At 37.0% G+C, this 14,208-nt stretch overlaps 2 protein-coding genes across 3 annotated transcripts in view; both read left to right on the forward strand.

Annotated features, from left to right (window-relative positions):
* Positions 1 to 14,208, forward strand: part of LOC134743020 (uncharacterized) — a 73,815-nt gene that overhangs the window by 48,457 nt on the left and 11,150 nt on the right. For both annotated transcript variants that reach the window (XM_063676287.1, XM_063676286.1), the window contains exons 7-10: positions 8,948 to 10,205; positions 10,280 to 10,413; positions 11,023 to 11,173; positions 14,063 to 14,192. In XM_063676287.1, coding sequence (XP_063532357.1) covers positions 8,948 to 10,205; positions 10,280 to 10,413; positions 11,023 to 11,173; positions 14,063 to 14,192 — 1,673 coding nt within the window. The remainder of the gene's footprint in view (positions 1 to 8,947; positions 10,206 to 10,279; positions 10,414 to 11,022; positions 11,174 to 14,062; positions 14,193 to 14,208) is intronic.
* LOC134743022 (multiple inositol polyphosphate phosphatase 1-like) overlaps positions 1 to 14,208 on the forward strand; it is a 34,932-nt gene that overhangs the window by 1,517 nt on the left and 19,207 nt on the right. The window lies entirely within an intron of this gene.

Raw genomic sequence — 14,208 nt, forward strand, 5'->3', positions numbered from 1 at the left:
ATGAAATGTCATTTTAGTCTACGGAATAAAAAAATTGAATTGAAATAAATGTCATATACGAAGGAAAAAATGACCAAAGCCTCCAGTGTCCAGAGCTGGAATCGAAACAGTGTCCCCCTTTTACCGGACAGGTGCCTGAACCGCTCGGCTATCCGGTCACGGTCGCATGGGTCGAAATTTCCAAGTATATGACAATTTCCCGAAGGCTTGTGGCGCCCCCTGGCCATCTCTAAGGTAGAACAGTATCGTTCTACCTTCTAACTGAATCAACTCGGGAGATTACGTCCTCCACTTTCGTCTTAAGTTGTAAAAAATTACTTGCCAGATTTGTGATCCGGACGTGTGACTAATGGCGCTCGCCGTCCTAACTGGCACTTAAATTAGTTGCCAACTTCGTGGCTATCTATAAACAATTTTTAAACGAGAAACTTTTCAGTTTAACTGCATTTCTGATTCAGGATAAACTTGACGGAGACTTGTTTCTTGAGAATTGCGTTTCAAGGATTTTCTAGCAAGACACTGGCGAGGAACGTGGTTGTGTGGGTTAATTGGAAAATGGTAACTTTTTAATTTTATTGTCTTCGGTTGCCGCGATAGTTACTTATTAAATAAGTCTATGTAAACGGATTATATCTGTTGTTACTAGTTTAACACATTCAGTGCTCGGTGGGCGCTCTGTTCGTAGTCGCTTTCCTCTACAAAGCGGGAAAACGCTAGAATCGGTTACACGCATCGTACTACGAAAACGTTGGCAGTTAATACGTTACAGACCCTATATGGATGTATTTAGTCAAGTCATAAGTTTTGTCACAAAGGTTTTGACTGATAAAATGTAATACAAAGCTTTTAATAAAAAAAAAGTTAGCCATGATTTGATAGCTTGTTTTATAATGATCAAAACGTTATATAATTAGTTTAAAATGTAGATAACCTTACTACTTGTTTACTTTGGGATTGTCGTTAGACGCGAATACGCGTCTGGACTGTGAAAAATTATACTTTACAAAAGGGAGTAAAAAATCAATGAATGAATGTGATTCATAAAATAGGTACAATTGTTTATTTGTATTAACCTACTTTATTAGAACGTTATTTTATCAGTTTAGTTCTCCGATAAGTCTGTACTTTAGCTAATATCCTTTAAACTTAGGGTACTTTTCAGTAACACGCTCATTTTTGACTGCCATCCAACGAGTAAGTTTGGTAAAACATGTACAGTTGCAATTTTGGCAGATTAAAGACCCAGCTTTTGTTTTATGTAAAATTCAACCATGTAAAAAAGAAAAATAAATTAATAGGGATCTAAATTACCCTGAACAGGTCGCATAATCTTTGCATGTTTTTTTTTATAACTTTTTCCCGAATATAACATAGGATTATGCAAAATTGAGACACCAAATTACGAAGAATATAGTAAGTAATTCAGCATTAATTAATAAGCTTTCAACATATAATCATATATGACTAATAAGGGATCTGTACCTATTTATTTAACCTTTATTGCACGAAAGAAAACCTTACAGTACAAAAGGCGGACTTAATGCCATTAGGCATTCTCTACCAGTCAACCTTTAGGCAAAGCAGAGAGATCTATAACTTTATTATCAGTAAAAATAATTGTGACAGAACTATGACCTGACTAAGTATAACGGTCTTCTAGCCTAGTCGGTAGCAGGGAGATGGCCATGCGAAGGTTGAGAGCATGCACTATGGAATGGGCCACGTGTAGATACGAACGCACCATCGCTGGCCCACTACCTTTGATGTGCGGACGAAAAACCGACACCTTGGCCATCCCAACGCCATTCCGCCGCGCCATAATGGCTCCTCTACACGATGGTCCAGCGTAGGCCAGTCCAAGGGACGCATTTAGATTTAGATTTATTTATTTCAGGATGAAAACTACACTATAAATTTGCATCAATGTCAAAATTATGCTTATCTTCTTGTCATGATCGTCAATGCAAGCAATGATATTGCTATTTCATTCCTCCGCATAGCTGCGTCCCTTGGATTGGCCTACGCTGGGCTATCGTGTAGAGGAGCCATAAAAGATCCGACACCACTACACACTCTATACGCTGGCCCATCTTAGTGGACCAGTATGATGGCCCATCGTGTAGAGGAGCCATAAAATGTTCAAAACGTCAGGATATAAAACCTAAAAAATTGTGAGAAACTATTTTAGCACCAAATTCTCAAATTCAATATAGTTCATAACTTAAACTTGTTAAATAAATAAATAAATATTCACATCTTATAATTTCAGGGTCGGTTCCAATTAAGCGTCTGTCCCCGTTAAATTTTTCGCAAAATTTTACCTAATCTTTTTGTTTTCTTAAATTGGAATCAACAATAGAAAAAAGAGCAAAAAAGTTCCGAGCACTCGCCACTCTTGTTTACTTTTTGCTTCCAAACATTTGGCCCGAAACGAGATCTAACCCTCATAAGCTAGAAAATCCACACAATAAGGAAATATCATTTAAAAAACAAGAAGCGCATAGATTTTCATGTTTAAAAAGTGAAAAACTGCTCAGTTCAAATATTGTTTCGTAAGTTTAATTCAACTTAATTTATAAATGGGTTATTTTTTTATCACGATAATGAACACTGCCTACTTCATCACAAGGATAACAATTTTCTTTCACGGAAAAATTGGTAAAGGTTGTCAACTTTATATTCAAGACATTGCATAAAACTGACTTCAGTTTTCTTTATTTCTAGTTGTAACAATGGATTGTTTTATTGAACAATGTTGGGCTAAATCCAAGTCAATCACATTATCATCAATCGGGCGGGAGTGCACGGCGGCTCGTTGGCGGGCGGCCAGGCTGCAAGCTGATTCTACAAAATGATGGCTCCGGTTGACATGACTTGACACGAGCATTCGGAGACCCTTCAGAAATTGTGCAAGTTGGCGATTCACTAGGTCAGCGAAGTGGAAAAATCGGCACCCTGGCAGGTTTTAACAAACCTGACGAGGCGGAAATAATAAACGATTGAACTGATTGATCGTTTCATCACTAGAGATGCCTTTGACGTTAATTTCACCCTTTTAATTTTGATTGCACTGATTTGCAGTAGGTAGTATTAGGAATTAAAAGAAAAATAAAATATTTTAAACTCGCTAATAAAAAGTTGAACAATATACCAAACATGTGATTGAATATAATCTTTATACGTTTTATTTCCTTAATTAGTAGGTAGGTAGGTAGTTATATTATTATTTTTTCATAATTAGTTTAATAGCTGTATACCTATTTAATTCTTGGCCGGTTTTTAATAAATCTGTCAGTCTTCTTTATGTTTCTACTTTATTCAATCTTTATCTTCATTTACGGCAGTTGAAACGGAAAAACTAGAAATTCGGTGCGTGATTTTCTCTCCTCAACTTTGTCTATCACAAGAAGCCTATCACGGTTGTCGGGATTTTGGCACAAAATGTCACTAAAGTAGACTGTACTTTGGAAGAGTAAAATTTTTAATTAAAACGCGTACCTATCTTTCAATCGTTACATTTTGATGTGAGCGTTTAGTTGGCCGACTTTAGGTTACCTACTTATATCAAACTGTAGCAAATGGTTTGCTCGTGTACTAAAAATTCATCTAAAATAATCTATAACCCAATATTACAAACAATAATAAACAATAATATTGTCTTCGGTTATCGCGATAGTTACTCATGAAATAAAACTATGAAAACGGATTATATCGCGCATATTTAATGTATTGTATACATCCCAACGTTTTGAACCCTTTATTACAGCGTTCGTGGTCAACGGGTGACTGAGGAAAAACTACAAAGTGCAAAAATACCCACATACAAAAAGTAATGAACCATCATAGACTAGAAAGTTTAAGGCTGGTTGTACATGCAAAATCGGTTCATAAGGCTAGTTATACAATACAACTATTTTCAATTAAAGATATACGGACCGATATGACCTTCAAAGAAAAGAGCGTATTCCCATCTTAAAGGCCGGCAACGCACTTACAACCCCTCTGGTGTTGCGGGTGTCCATGGGCGCCGTTAATAGCTTACCATCAGGTGATCCGTCTGCTCGTTTGCCTCCTATTTCATAAAAAAAAAATACAGTTACGCGATAAAGTTACGCCGGCTCCAACCCTACACATCGGACCCGAGAAGATTTAATTCCCTCCTGAATTGTAGAAGAGTATCCCAATATGGGACTGGCAACAAACTCGGCGGGACACATCTTTTCAAAACATTATACTCAGAATGTCCAACATCATCCAACACAAAGGGCTCACAGTCTATGTCTTGCTTGCTCCTTTATCAGATGGACTACCGGATCCCAAGCTGGTGGTGGAATGTATTATAAATTCAATATACCTACGCGATACTGTCTCATATTAATCCTCCTTCTTTTGCACGCTTTATGTGTGCTGGCGCCCAGTCTTTCTTTAGCTTAACATATTTTTATCTACCGGGAGATATCTTAGAAACTGCCAGACGTGTATTGTGATAGCAGCGTCGAGACCCACAACCCTGAGAGAACCTGCATATATAGTCCATAGCTTACGCCCGTTTTCATAGTTTTATTTCATGAATAATAAACAATATTATATCAATTCATGATACCGAATCGTAAATAGTATCATACCTACTTACGTAATAAATGTAAAAAAGGTCTATTTTTATTTAAAGATATCTCATTCATTACTTAACAAGTCTATCATCTCTAAAATGTTTTACATACTTATATTGATACATCCGCATGGAAATTAAATGCAAGCGGGATCGACCGTAGGCTCGGATATTGCACGTTCACAGTTCACACTCCCGCGGCGTGCGCCGGGCGCGGGGCGCCCTGAATTATGTTTAGTATGCCGACGGTGCTGAAGCTATATTTCGTGCCACACCTGGCCAATTTGCTCTACAATTTTTATCGTGACAATGGTTTGCTTTGAATATTAAAAGCTATAACAGAGTAATATCTTCGAAAGCGTTTCCATAAAAATTCCAAACTCAGATTATATTAACCATTATAAAACACATGGATCAGCAAATATACATAAAGGTTTAAATAATTTTAAGGGTAAAGTGATACCCTCTTCGTTTTTAGTTTCTTTTTAAAATGTTATTGTCTAAAGCCAAAATGAGACAAGCGGCTTTATTTACCCAGAGTCCGCTCAAACCCTCGGTCGCTTAACTACAAGTATTACACAACTAAGTAACTTAGCAGGAAAATTTTATGATTAAATCCCGTGTAAGTTTGTGTTGTCGTGAAATTACAACAGATATTGGCAAAGTATCTGCAAAGAATTATTTAGATAATAGGTACTACCAAATTTTATGGTATACATTTTTTATATACATACATATTAGCAATTCGCCTCCGCCCAAGATTTCGTCTGCGTAGAAGTCGTTAAACCCTAATTCTAATTTTCATTTCCCTCGAGGTTAAATATGAAGAATCTTTTTCTCAAATTTCAAGGACCTACTTTTAACGGTTTAGCCTGTGCGTTATTACAGAATATATACTTAATTATGTATAATAACTCAACCTCAACCTATTTCATACATTTGGATGGTAGCAAATTCAACTATCAGTCGAGGCCTTTATCCAGCAAGAAACGGCTCTCAGCTGGTATAATAGTTTACAAAAAATTAAACTAAATAATTTAAATCGAGTAAATACTATGGAATAAATAAATTCTACTGGAATAAATAGTATACATACTAATGTTGTTGCTTTGATTATGATCACGAACGTCAGTTATAAAAATTACTTACTTACTTACTTACTGCTGTGGCGCGACGACCCGAAGTGGATCTTGGCCTCCGACACCAAAGACCGCCATGCCATTCCACCATGCTAAAAATTAGTCTGTAATAATTAATACAGCACCTACCTATCTACTTATTTTTTAATTTATTTCATATTGAGGTATAAGGAAAAAAACTTAGCCTTTTTTGCTTGTGTGAGTAATGTGTATTGATAGACGTTCCATATTTGAAATTCATAATATGACGTAAGGTTTGCAGATTCATTATTTATTTATCTAAAGAAGTTTTTTTGAACAAATCCCGATATCACTGTTGCAGTTCATTGAAAATAAGGGTTGGCAAAAATACGTAGATATATAAATCATTTAGTTGCTTCAGAAGGGTACAGCTAGAGAGAAAAAAATCTACTTTAGTGCATAACTTCGCCTTAACTAACATTAAATCATAATTTTAGTATAACTTGCATCATGGTAGGTACTTAATTGCGAATTTGGGGATGGGTGGAGAAGTCAGCTTTTTTTACAATTTTTAGTTTACCTTAAAATTTATTTTACGCAACTCTATTTATTCATTTTGAATCCAATGGATATATTTTTCTTAGTAACATTGTTATTTTAATATTTTATTTGAGCAAAGTTGGGCACCCATTGGTGTAATTCCCTACGGTGTCTCTACCAAAACTATCTAGTTTTGCCAACCCTTATTTTCGATGAACTCCAACATTAATAAATTTATTTATCACAAAATTAATAAAGATTAAAGAGAAAAAGATGTCAATGCTAAGTAATATATTTAACGCGTTTTTGTAAACTGTACACAACTACATGCAAGAGGGGCTTCAGCTAACTTTTTTACCTATACGTAGCTCGCTTTTGGAATGCAATTAGTGCGAGTATTTCCCTGAGGTTTAATAAAATATGCAGAAGTATTCGGAATGTGAACCTTTCATTACAATAGCAATACGCAAATACATTTAATAATTTACTTTGTACTTATATTTTATAAGTAAAAGATAATAAAATGGCAGCGTATTGTTATTCAGACTTAGATAAAGAAGTTACTAGATTATCTGAATAATGAAATAGTAATACTGTTCCATCTTTTTTTGCAGCATTTTCTTTAAAGCTTCTCTAGGATAGGGTTTTATTAAATTAAATTCTTATAGCCAAGTGAATGCGGTGAAAATGAAAGCGTTAAGAAGTGTGTGTGGTGTGAGATTACAAGATAGAATTAGGAACAGTGTGGTAAGGGAAAAGTGTGGACTGAACGAAGATGTAGTGACAACCATTGAGAAAGGTATGTTGAGATGGTTTGGACACGTGGAAATAATAAGCGAAAGAAGGCTAACAAAGAGAGTGTATAAGGGAGAAGTAGAAGCGGGAGTTGGAAGGGGTAGACCTCGGCGGACTTTCTCTGATCAGATCGGGGAAATCCTGAAGAAAGGTCAGGTCAAGAGCACCCTAAACCGGCGAGCGTGTATAAGGAATGTTATGAAAGTGAAAGAAGCGAAAGATGTATGTCAGGATCGTAGCAAGTGGAAATCCGTGGTCTCTGTCTACCCCTCCGGGAAATAGGCGTGATTATAATTTTGTTCTTATAGACAGAAGTGTAAATGAGTTTGAAAACTTTTAACGAATTTTAGGCGGACAAAGTCACGGGTAGAAGCTACCTTTTTTATTAAATTGTAAAACGGGATTTAAGTTTTAAGATTTACCTCCGACGTTTCAAGGACGGCGTTGTCCCCGTGTATGTGTAGAAATCGTAAAGTTTAAATCAGTGTAGCAGCTACCTTTAAAATACCTTGTAAAATAATGCTAATACTGGAATAACTAGGTAGCAGACAAACATTCCAAATGGTCTAAAACTCGTTTGCCTAAGCGTTACTAAAAGCTAAGTTACATAGAATTTGCGAAGTTGAAAACTTAGGGCTTGTTTGTTGGAGTTAAGGCTAACTAGTGAGCGGCTAACTCTACGAGGTTTTCCCGAAACTTAATATAATTATAGTAGTACAATTTATAAATTGTAAATACAACATTTAGTCAATTCCGTGTGGAATTGGACCGGCAAACCATACATTTCGGTTCGAATCCACGTTGACAAGATCATAGTTAATTTTTAATTGTGATAGACATCTGTAACAAGCGTACTCGGGTCAACCAAATGGGAGACGCCCAGTTGGACGCCCTAGGTACCGCTGGAACGACGGAGTTGCTCAAGACCTGCTCAACCTCGGCCATGGCGATTGGTGAGAGCTATCGCAAGACCGAGAGGCATGGCGTGATCTGGTGTCGGAGGCCAGGACTCACTTTGGATAGTTTCGTCACCGTAGTAAAGTAAAGTATGTAATTAGCTATCCTTTTCGGATATATACAAGGAAATTTTAAAATCAAGCATATGCCAATAAAATTAAAGAAGAAAATATTAGATACTTGTCTGCTGCCTTACTTATGCATGCCAAACATATAACAAGATGACGGGAAACCAAATACAGTGCTGTAAACGTGTTATGGAAAGGTGTTTTTTAAACTTAAAACTAACCCATAAAAAGAGAAACACAGACGTACGACAGAAAACTGGCATTATAGACGCTCCAACATACGCACAAAAACTGAAATGGAAATGGTGTGGCCACGTAGCCCTTTCAAGCAAAGAAAAATGGGCAAAAATAACCACGCTATGGCGTGGCCCCATCGGAACCAGGAAACGCGGGAAGCCCAAAGAAAGGTGGACCTAATAGTGGCTACAGCTGGCAAAGATTGGCCACAGAAGGCTAAAGATAAAAAACTTGACGAACACTGGAGGAGGCCTTCACCCAAAGAGGGGTCTTTACGAATATTTGAAACCTAATTAAGGAACTTTTATATATAATTATGTAACATTGTAATCTCGTAGAGAATAAATAAAGGCTTTTTATTTATTTATTTTGGAAATATGAGTTAAACATAGAAGTATTAGGACTACATCTTCCTGTAAACTGACGATTAATCAATACATTTTATAAACATCAACTAAAATTTCAAACTATAAGTCTTTTTTACCTTAGAATAGTAGTAATAATTCAGTCTACATACATCCATCTGCTGAATACCAGTCCTCCTCTCATGCATGAGAAGGATCTCTCCTCCCCTCCCTTCTTGCCCCTCTCTTCTATTATCATTAAAACTATCTAATTAAATAATTATTGTTTGTCCACAGAGAAACCCGGATTACATCAGCAGCGGCACTTGCCGGAGGCACAGAACGACCAGAACCCGCGTTGACGTCTTCGTTTACTTTTTTCAACTTGGTGCCCGGACCTACAGGGGGTAATGTTTGGAGACAAGTAGGCCATATTCACGGGCGCATGGTAAGACTCCACACCATCGTGTGGCCCGGTGGTCGGCTTGTCGCGCATGGCCAGTCTGCGGGCGCCCGCACCATATACCGCATCGTCACCGCCTTAGCACCACCCTTCGTAATGGAAGGAGAACTAGACGAAGACGGTCAATGCCTAAGAGGACTCCCCTGCCATCGACCACAAACTTCTGATAAAGACAACCTCACCCTTGCTTTTAATGACTTGGAAAAGGAGGATGATGACCAACACCCTACAGATTTTTTCTTTCCTACACCCAAACCTACAAATCTTCCGAAAATGGCTACCCACTGTTGCTATGGACTAGCGATGGATTTATTAGAAAACATTGCCCAGGAATTGGAATTTGATTTTCATTTATATCTAGTCGAAGATGGACTTTATGGATCTCGTAAGCTAGTGAGATCTTTTAGTAAACTGCATGAGTTCACAAATTTTTTGAATGATGAGCCCATGTTTACTATGTCAGAACACCTTAATTATCGAGCCCAGTTTCGAAATGGTTTCAAAGCCAATAGTAAAGAGCAATATAATGAGCCGAATCATGATGAAAATATAGATGAAGAGAGCCAGAAATGGAATGGGATTGTCGGAGATTTAGTATCTGGATCCGCCCATATGTCTTTCGCGGCACTCAGCGTGTCTGCTGCACGCGCGGAAGTGATTGACTTCAGTCAACCTTATTTTTATAGTGGCATATCACTTTTAGCAGCACCGAACCAAAAGGCAGATATACCCTTATTAGCGTTTCTATTGCCGTTTTCAACTGAATTATGGATTGCCATATTTTTGTCCCTAAATGTTACCGCCATCGCGGTAGCTATTTACGAGTGGCTGTCACCGTTTGGTTTAAATCCTTGGGGCCGACAGAGGTCAAAGAACTTTAGCCTTTCTAGCGCGCTATGGGTGATGTGGGGTCTTTTATGTGGACATTTGGTAGCATTTAAAGCTCCTAAGAGTTGGCCTAATAAGTTCCTTATAAATGTCTGGGGTGGCTTTTCTGTGATATTCGTTGCCAGTTACACTGCCAATATTGCTGCTCTAATAGCAGGTTTATTTTTTCACAACGCTGTTGATGACTACCAAGGACGGAATAACGTATGTAACATACACTTACAGTCTGTATTAATGTATTAATTTTGATAACATAAATATGTGAATATTTATTTTAGTGGCTTTCTTTGCGAGTGGGTACAGCAAAATCATCTATATCTGAGTACTACGTTCAAAGAGGCAATCCACAATTGGCACAAAGGATGAGAGGCTACGCACTTCAGAACATTGAAGAAGGCATTCAACGATTGAGGTATGATATAATTATTTGATATAATATGATTAGGTACGAAAACTATCTAGTTATATTGGGCAATCTTTCGATTTGATAAAGGTTTTTATTTGAGCCCATAAATATGGTTAAATCGCTAGTATTTGAAAAATAAGTAAGTAGCGGTTGTTTTATGGGATCATAAAACTTTCTGGTTCAGTGTACAGGGGATTTACCAGTAGGCTGTATTTTATTTTCTGGTTCAGCGCCTGCATCTGCATTTGAACAATTAGGACCATAAACATACATTCAGACCACCGCTCTATTAACTTTTATTCTACGGGAAGGGCACTGAAACACACATTCCACTCGTCATTATAAAGTCGTGTAGGTTGCGCGCGGCACCGGAAAACAACCTTATTCCTATTAGGATTGGGCTATTTTTTCTGTAATCTCGTAACCTGCCTTTGGAGTTTATTTTACTTCCCATTTTGAGTTTTAAGGTTTCACTCGGGTTTTATTTTAGCACTTCGTGTTTACGAGGCGGGCACAGTATTTATTTTCACGGCCCGTAATAATACTTAGCGTGCTTATATCATGATTACCATATAATTTGATGGTACTTTCTTATATGGTATTTGTATATTTCAGGAATCGAACGTTGGATCTTTTGATAGCAGATACTCCTGTTTTAGACTACTACCGCGCCACTGATCACGGTTGCAAGCTGCAGCGCGTAGGAGACCACGCTTTCATTGAAGACACCTATGCTATAGGAATGACCAAGGGATTTCCTTTACAGGTATATTTTTACTAAAGTATCTATGTTCTTCATTTTGTTATTGAAACTAAGTTTTCAAACACTGATATTTTATCTGAATAAGATTAATAAACTCAATTTAAATTACTTTATCAACCAAATTGTGTCCATTAACTAAGATATTTATGTATATCCAATGATTTGTTTCCCAAGTTGTTTATGTATATCCAAATGAAAATGTTGGATTGAAGAAATGATGATGACATGAACGACAGTTCTCTTAAATCGGTACGAAATAAAATGCGAAATGAATTATTTTGTTGGGGCTGTTGCCGTGATAAAATAATTCATTTCGCTAGTTAGTTGTAAAAGTTAGTTTACGTTTTGTGTCAATGTAAAATGTACTCGGAAACAAAGATTTCTAGACCTAAGCCGTTTACGTTTAAAATAGTTTTTTTTTTCATGAATAAATATATTCGTCTTCCTCGATTCCTCTCATGACAGGGTCGCGACCACATGCGGTCGTTATTTAAATATAACGGGAACCAAATGACATTAAAGTCTACTTATGTAAAGATATTATTTTTATTTATATTGAGTGAGTTACTGAGCAGGATCTATAAAATAGTGGAGCCTAGTTAATATATTTATTATTAGAATAGGCTATATTATTATGCGAGCTTAGATCAAAAATCAAATCAAAAAAAAAATCAAAATATTTTTATTCGGTAGCTTAAAAAACACAAATTACAATATCTGCGCTGGTGCCTCTTTTTAAGTGAGAAAACACTTGTGCTAAGAGAGCACCGCTCTTCCACGCGGTTAGTTAACAGTTATCTTAGAAGTATATAAAGTATATTTAACTACATTTTTTTTTTTTTTTTTTTACATTAACAAAACAACTAAACATGATTTCAATGTAATTATACTACTATAGGGTACTTAATATAGAAAAGATGTGTGTGTGTGTGTGTGTGTGTGTGTGTGTGTGTGTGTGTGTGTGTGTGTGTGTGTGTGTGTGTGTGTGTGTGTGTTGTGTGTGTGTGTGTGTGTGTGTGTGTGTGTGTGTGTGTGTGTGTGTGTGTGTGTGTGTGTGTGTGTGTGTGTGTGTGTGTGTGTTTGTTTGTTTGGGTCTGTACTAATGTTCGCTATACTTATTTTGAAATTAAGTTTTCTATGTCGTTGTAGCTTTTACTTTGTAACCATTTAGTTAACCTACTTTTACACTCGTATGTAGTGCAGGAATAAATGTCAATGTGTTTGTTTATTTGATTATATAGACTGCAAGATTGTGCCTGTTGCTGTCTTCTGGCAAATGCAGTTTTCACTGTATGGGTTTTAATTACATTAGTATTTTTCCTACGTGTGCATGTATTGTCTTTTTTGTATGTGGTTCGCTTGTGTGTTTTTAGAATAAGATTTAGAATATACAATTTTCTTACAGATAACAGATTGCAGAGTAAATAGAGGTCGTTAGTAGGGAATCTGAATGGCTTTTGGTGCATGACTTTTAGCAATGCTCTTTGAGCTCTCTCAAGCTCAAGAAACTTAGTCTTTGTGGCACCACCCCACACAGAGATACAATATGTGATGACGGATTGAGCCAGCGATACGTAAACTTGATTTAGCACAGTTTTTGTTACTACATGCCTAAGATTTTTGAAAGTCCAGGTCAGTTTGCGGATCCTATTCATTATGTTCTCAGCATGAAGATGCCATGTGAGGCGCTGGTCAATTGTAACTCCAAGGTATTTTGTGTATTCCACTTTGCAAATAGATGGGCAGGAGCAGATGGCCAGTGAGTTGCCGCAATTATGTATCCTAATTGAAAATTCTTTCTCTGGCTGTGAACGGTTACAGTTGGCGAAGCAAATAAAGTTGGTTTTGATGGTGTTAAGGGTGAGCAAGTGTCTCTGCAGCCAGCTAGCGATTTTTGTGAGGCCAAGTTCTGCAGAGAGGCGGACCTCCTCCCAGGTGTCTCCTGAGAATACCACAGCTGTGTCATCTGCATAAGTAAATATAGTTCCCGCCGTTCCCGTAGATGTACAAAATATTAATCCATATTAGTATTGCGGGCATAACGGGTGACGAAAAGTGATAGGAGATATAAAATCTCAGCTCGTCTTGCCGAAGCCTAAAAATACAGCACAAGACGTTAAGAATTCAACTTCTAAGTCCTAATTTACGTATTTATTGCTTGAAGCACCGGAAATTATATGTGAGCTTAACTCGTGAGCGACTCATTTGTATCAGCTCCGAACGCTTGGGAAGCTAGAGTGGGTGGTATCAATCCACCCGGCGTGATCGCCATGTAAACTGATACAAAAAACGCTTGCATGTTTTTAATAATAATTTAGTGCTGCAAAGTAAAACGTACAAATTATTTTAAAGTTTTTGTCTGACTCATTCCTACAGGTTACTTTCATGCCGCTCCTTATAGTAGCCGAATAAGGGAGAATAAAATCTTTAGTTGTTTTTAAATATTAAATATATCGTAAAAGTTAACCTAAAGTTTTATCAAGTAAAGAAAATTGTCAAACGAATTTTATGAGTGTATACTATATATATCACATACATGTAAAGTACCGACATAATCGCAAGAAGGACTCATGAAAAAGACTTTCGGAACGTGAAAGATTGATAGATGACGCACGCGAACTGCTAATGGTGTGATCGATAGCGGGTGTCGTGTAGCGCTGGCTTAGACGATTATACGTCATTTTATCTTGACATCGTTCAATAAACCTCTGGTTTACGCGTTCCATGACATAAATCAGCGGATCGTACAGCGTTTGTTTCGATTCGTGAGAACTGTTTTTTCAGTATTATTTTAAATCGCTGTCAGTATAGAAAAGCAATGGTTATGACTACTATTTTTACCCTTTGAATATGGCTCAGCTTATTATGAAGATACATTTTTAATTGTTGCAGAAAAGTATATCAGCAGCGATAGCCAAGTATTCAACGAATGGGTACATGGATATATTAACTGATAAGTGGTATGGAGGATTACCATGTTTCAAATTGAGCCAAGACTATGGAATTCAGCCAAAACCGCTTGGTAAGTTTCCAATTAA

Source organism: Cydia strobilella, chromosome 7, assembly GCF_947568885.1.
Source record: "Cydia strobilella chromosome 7, ilCydStro3.1, whole genome shotgun sequence".
NCBI lineage: Eukaryota > Metazoa > Arthropoda > Insecta > Lepidoptera > Tortricidae > Cydia > Cydia strobilella.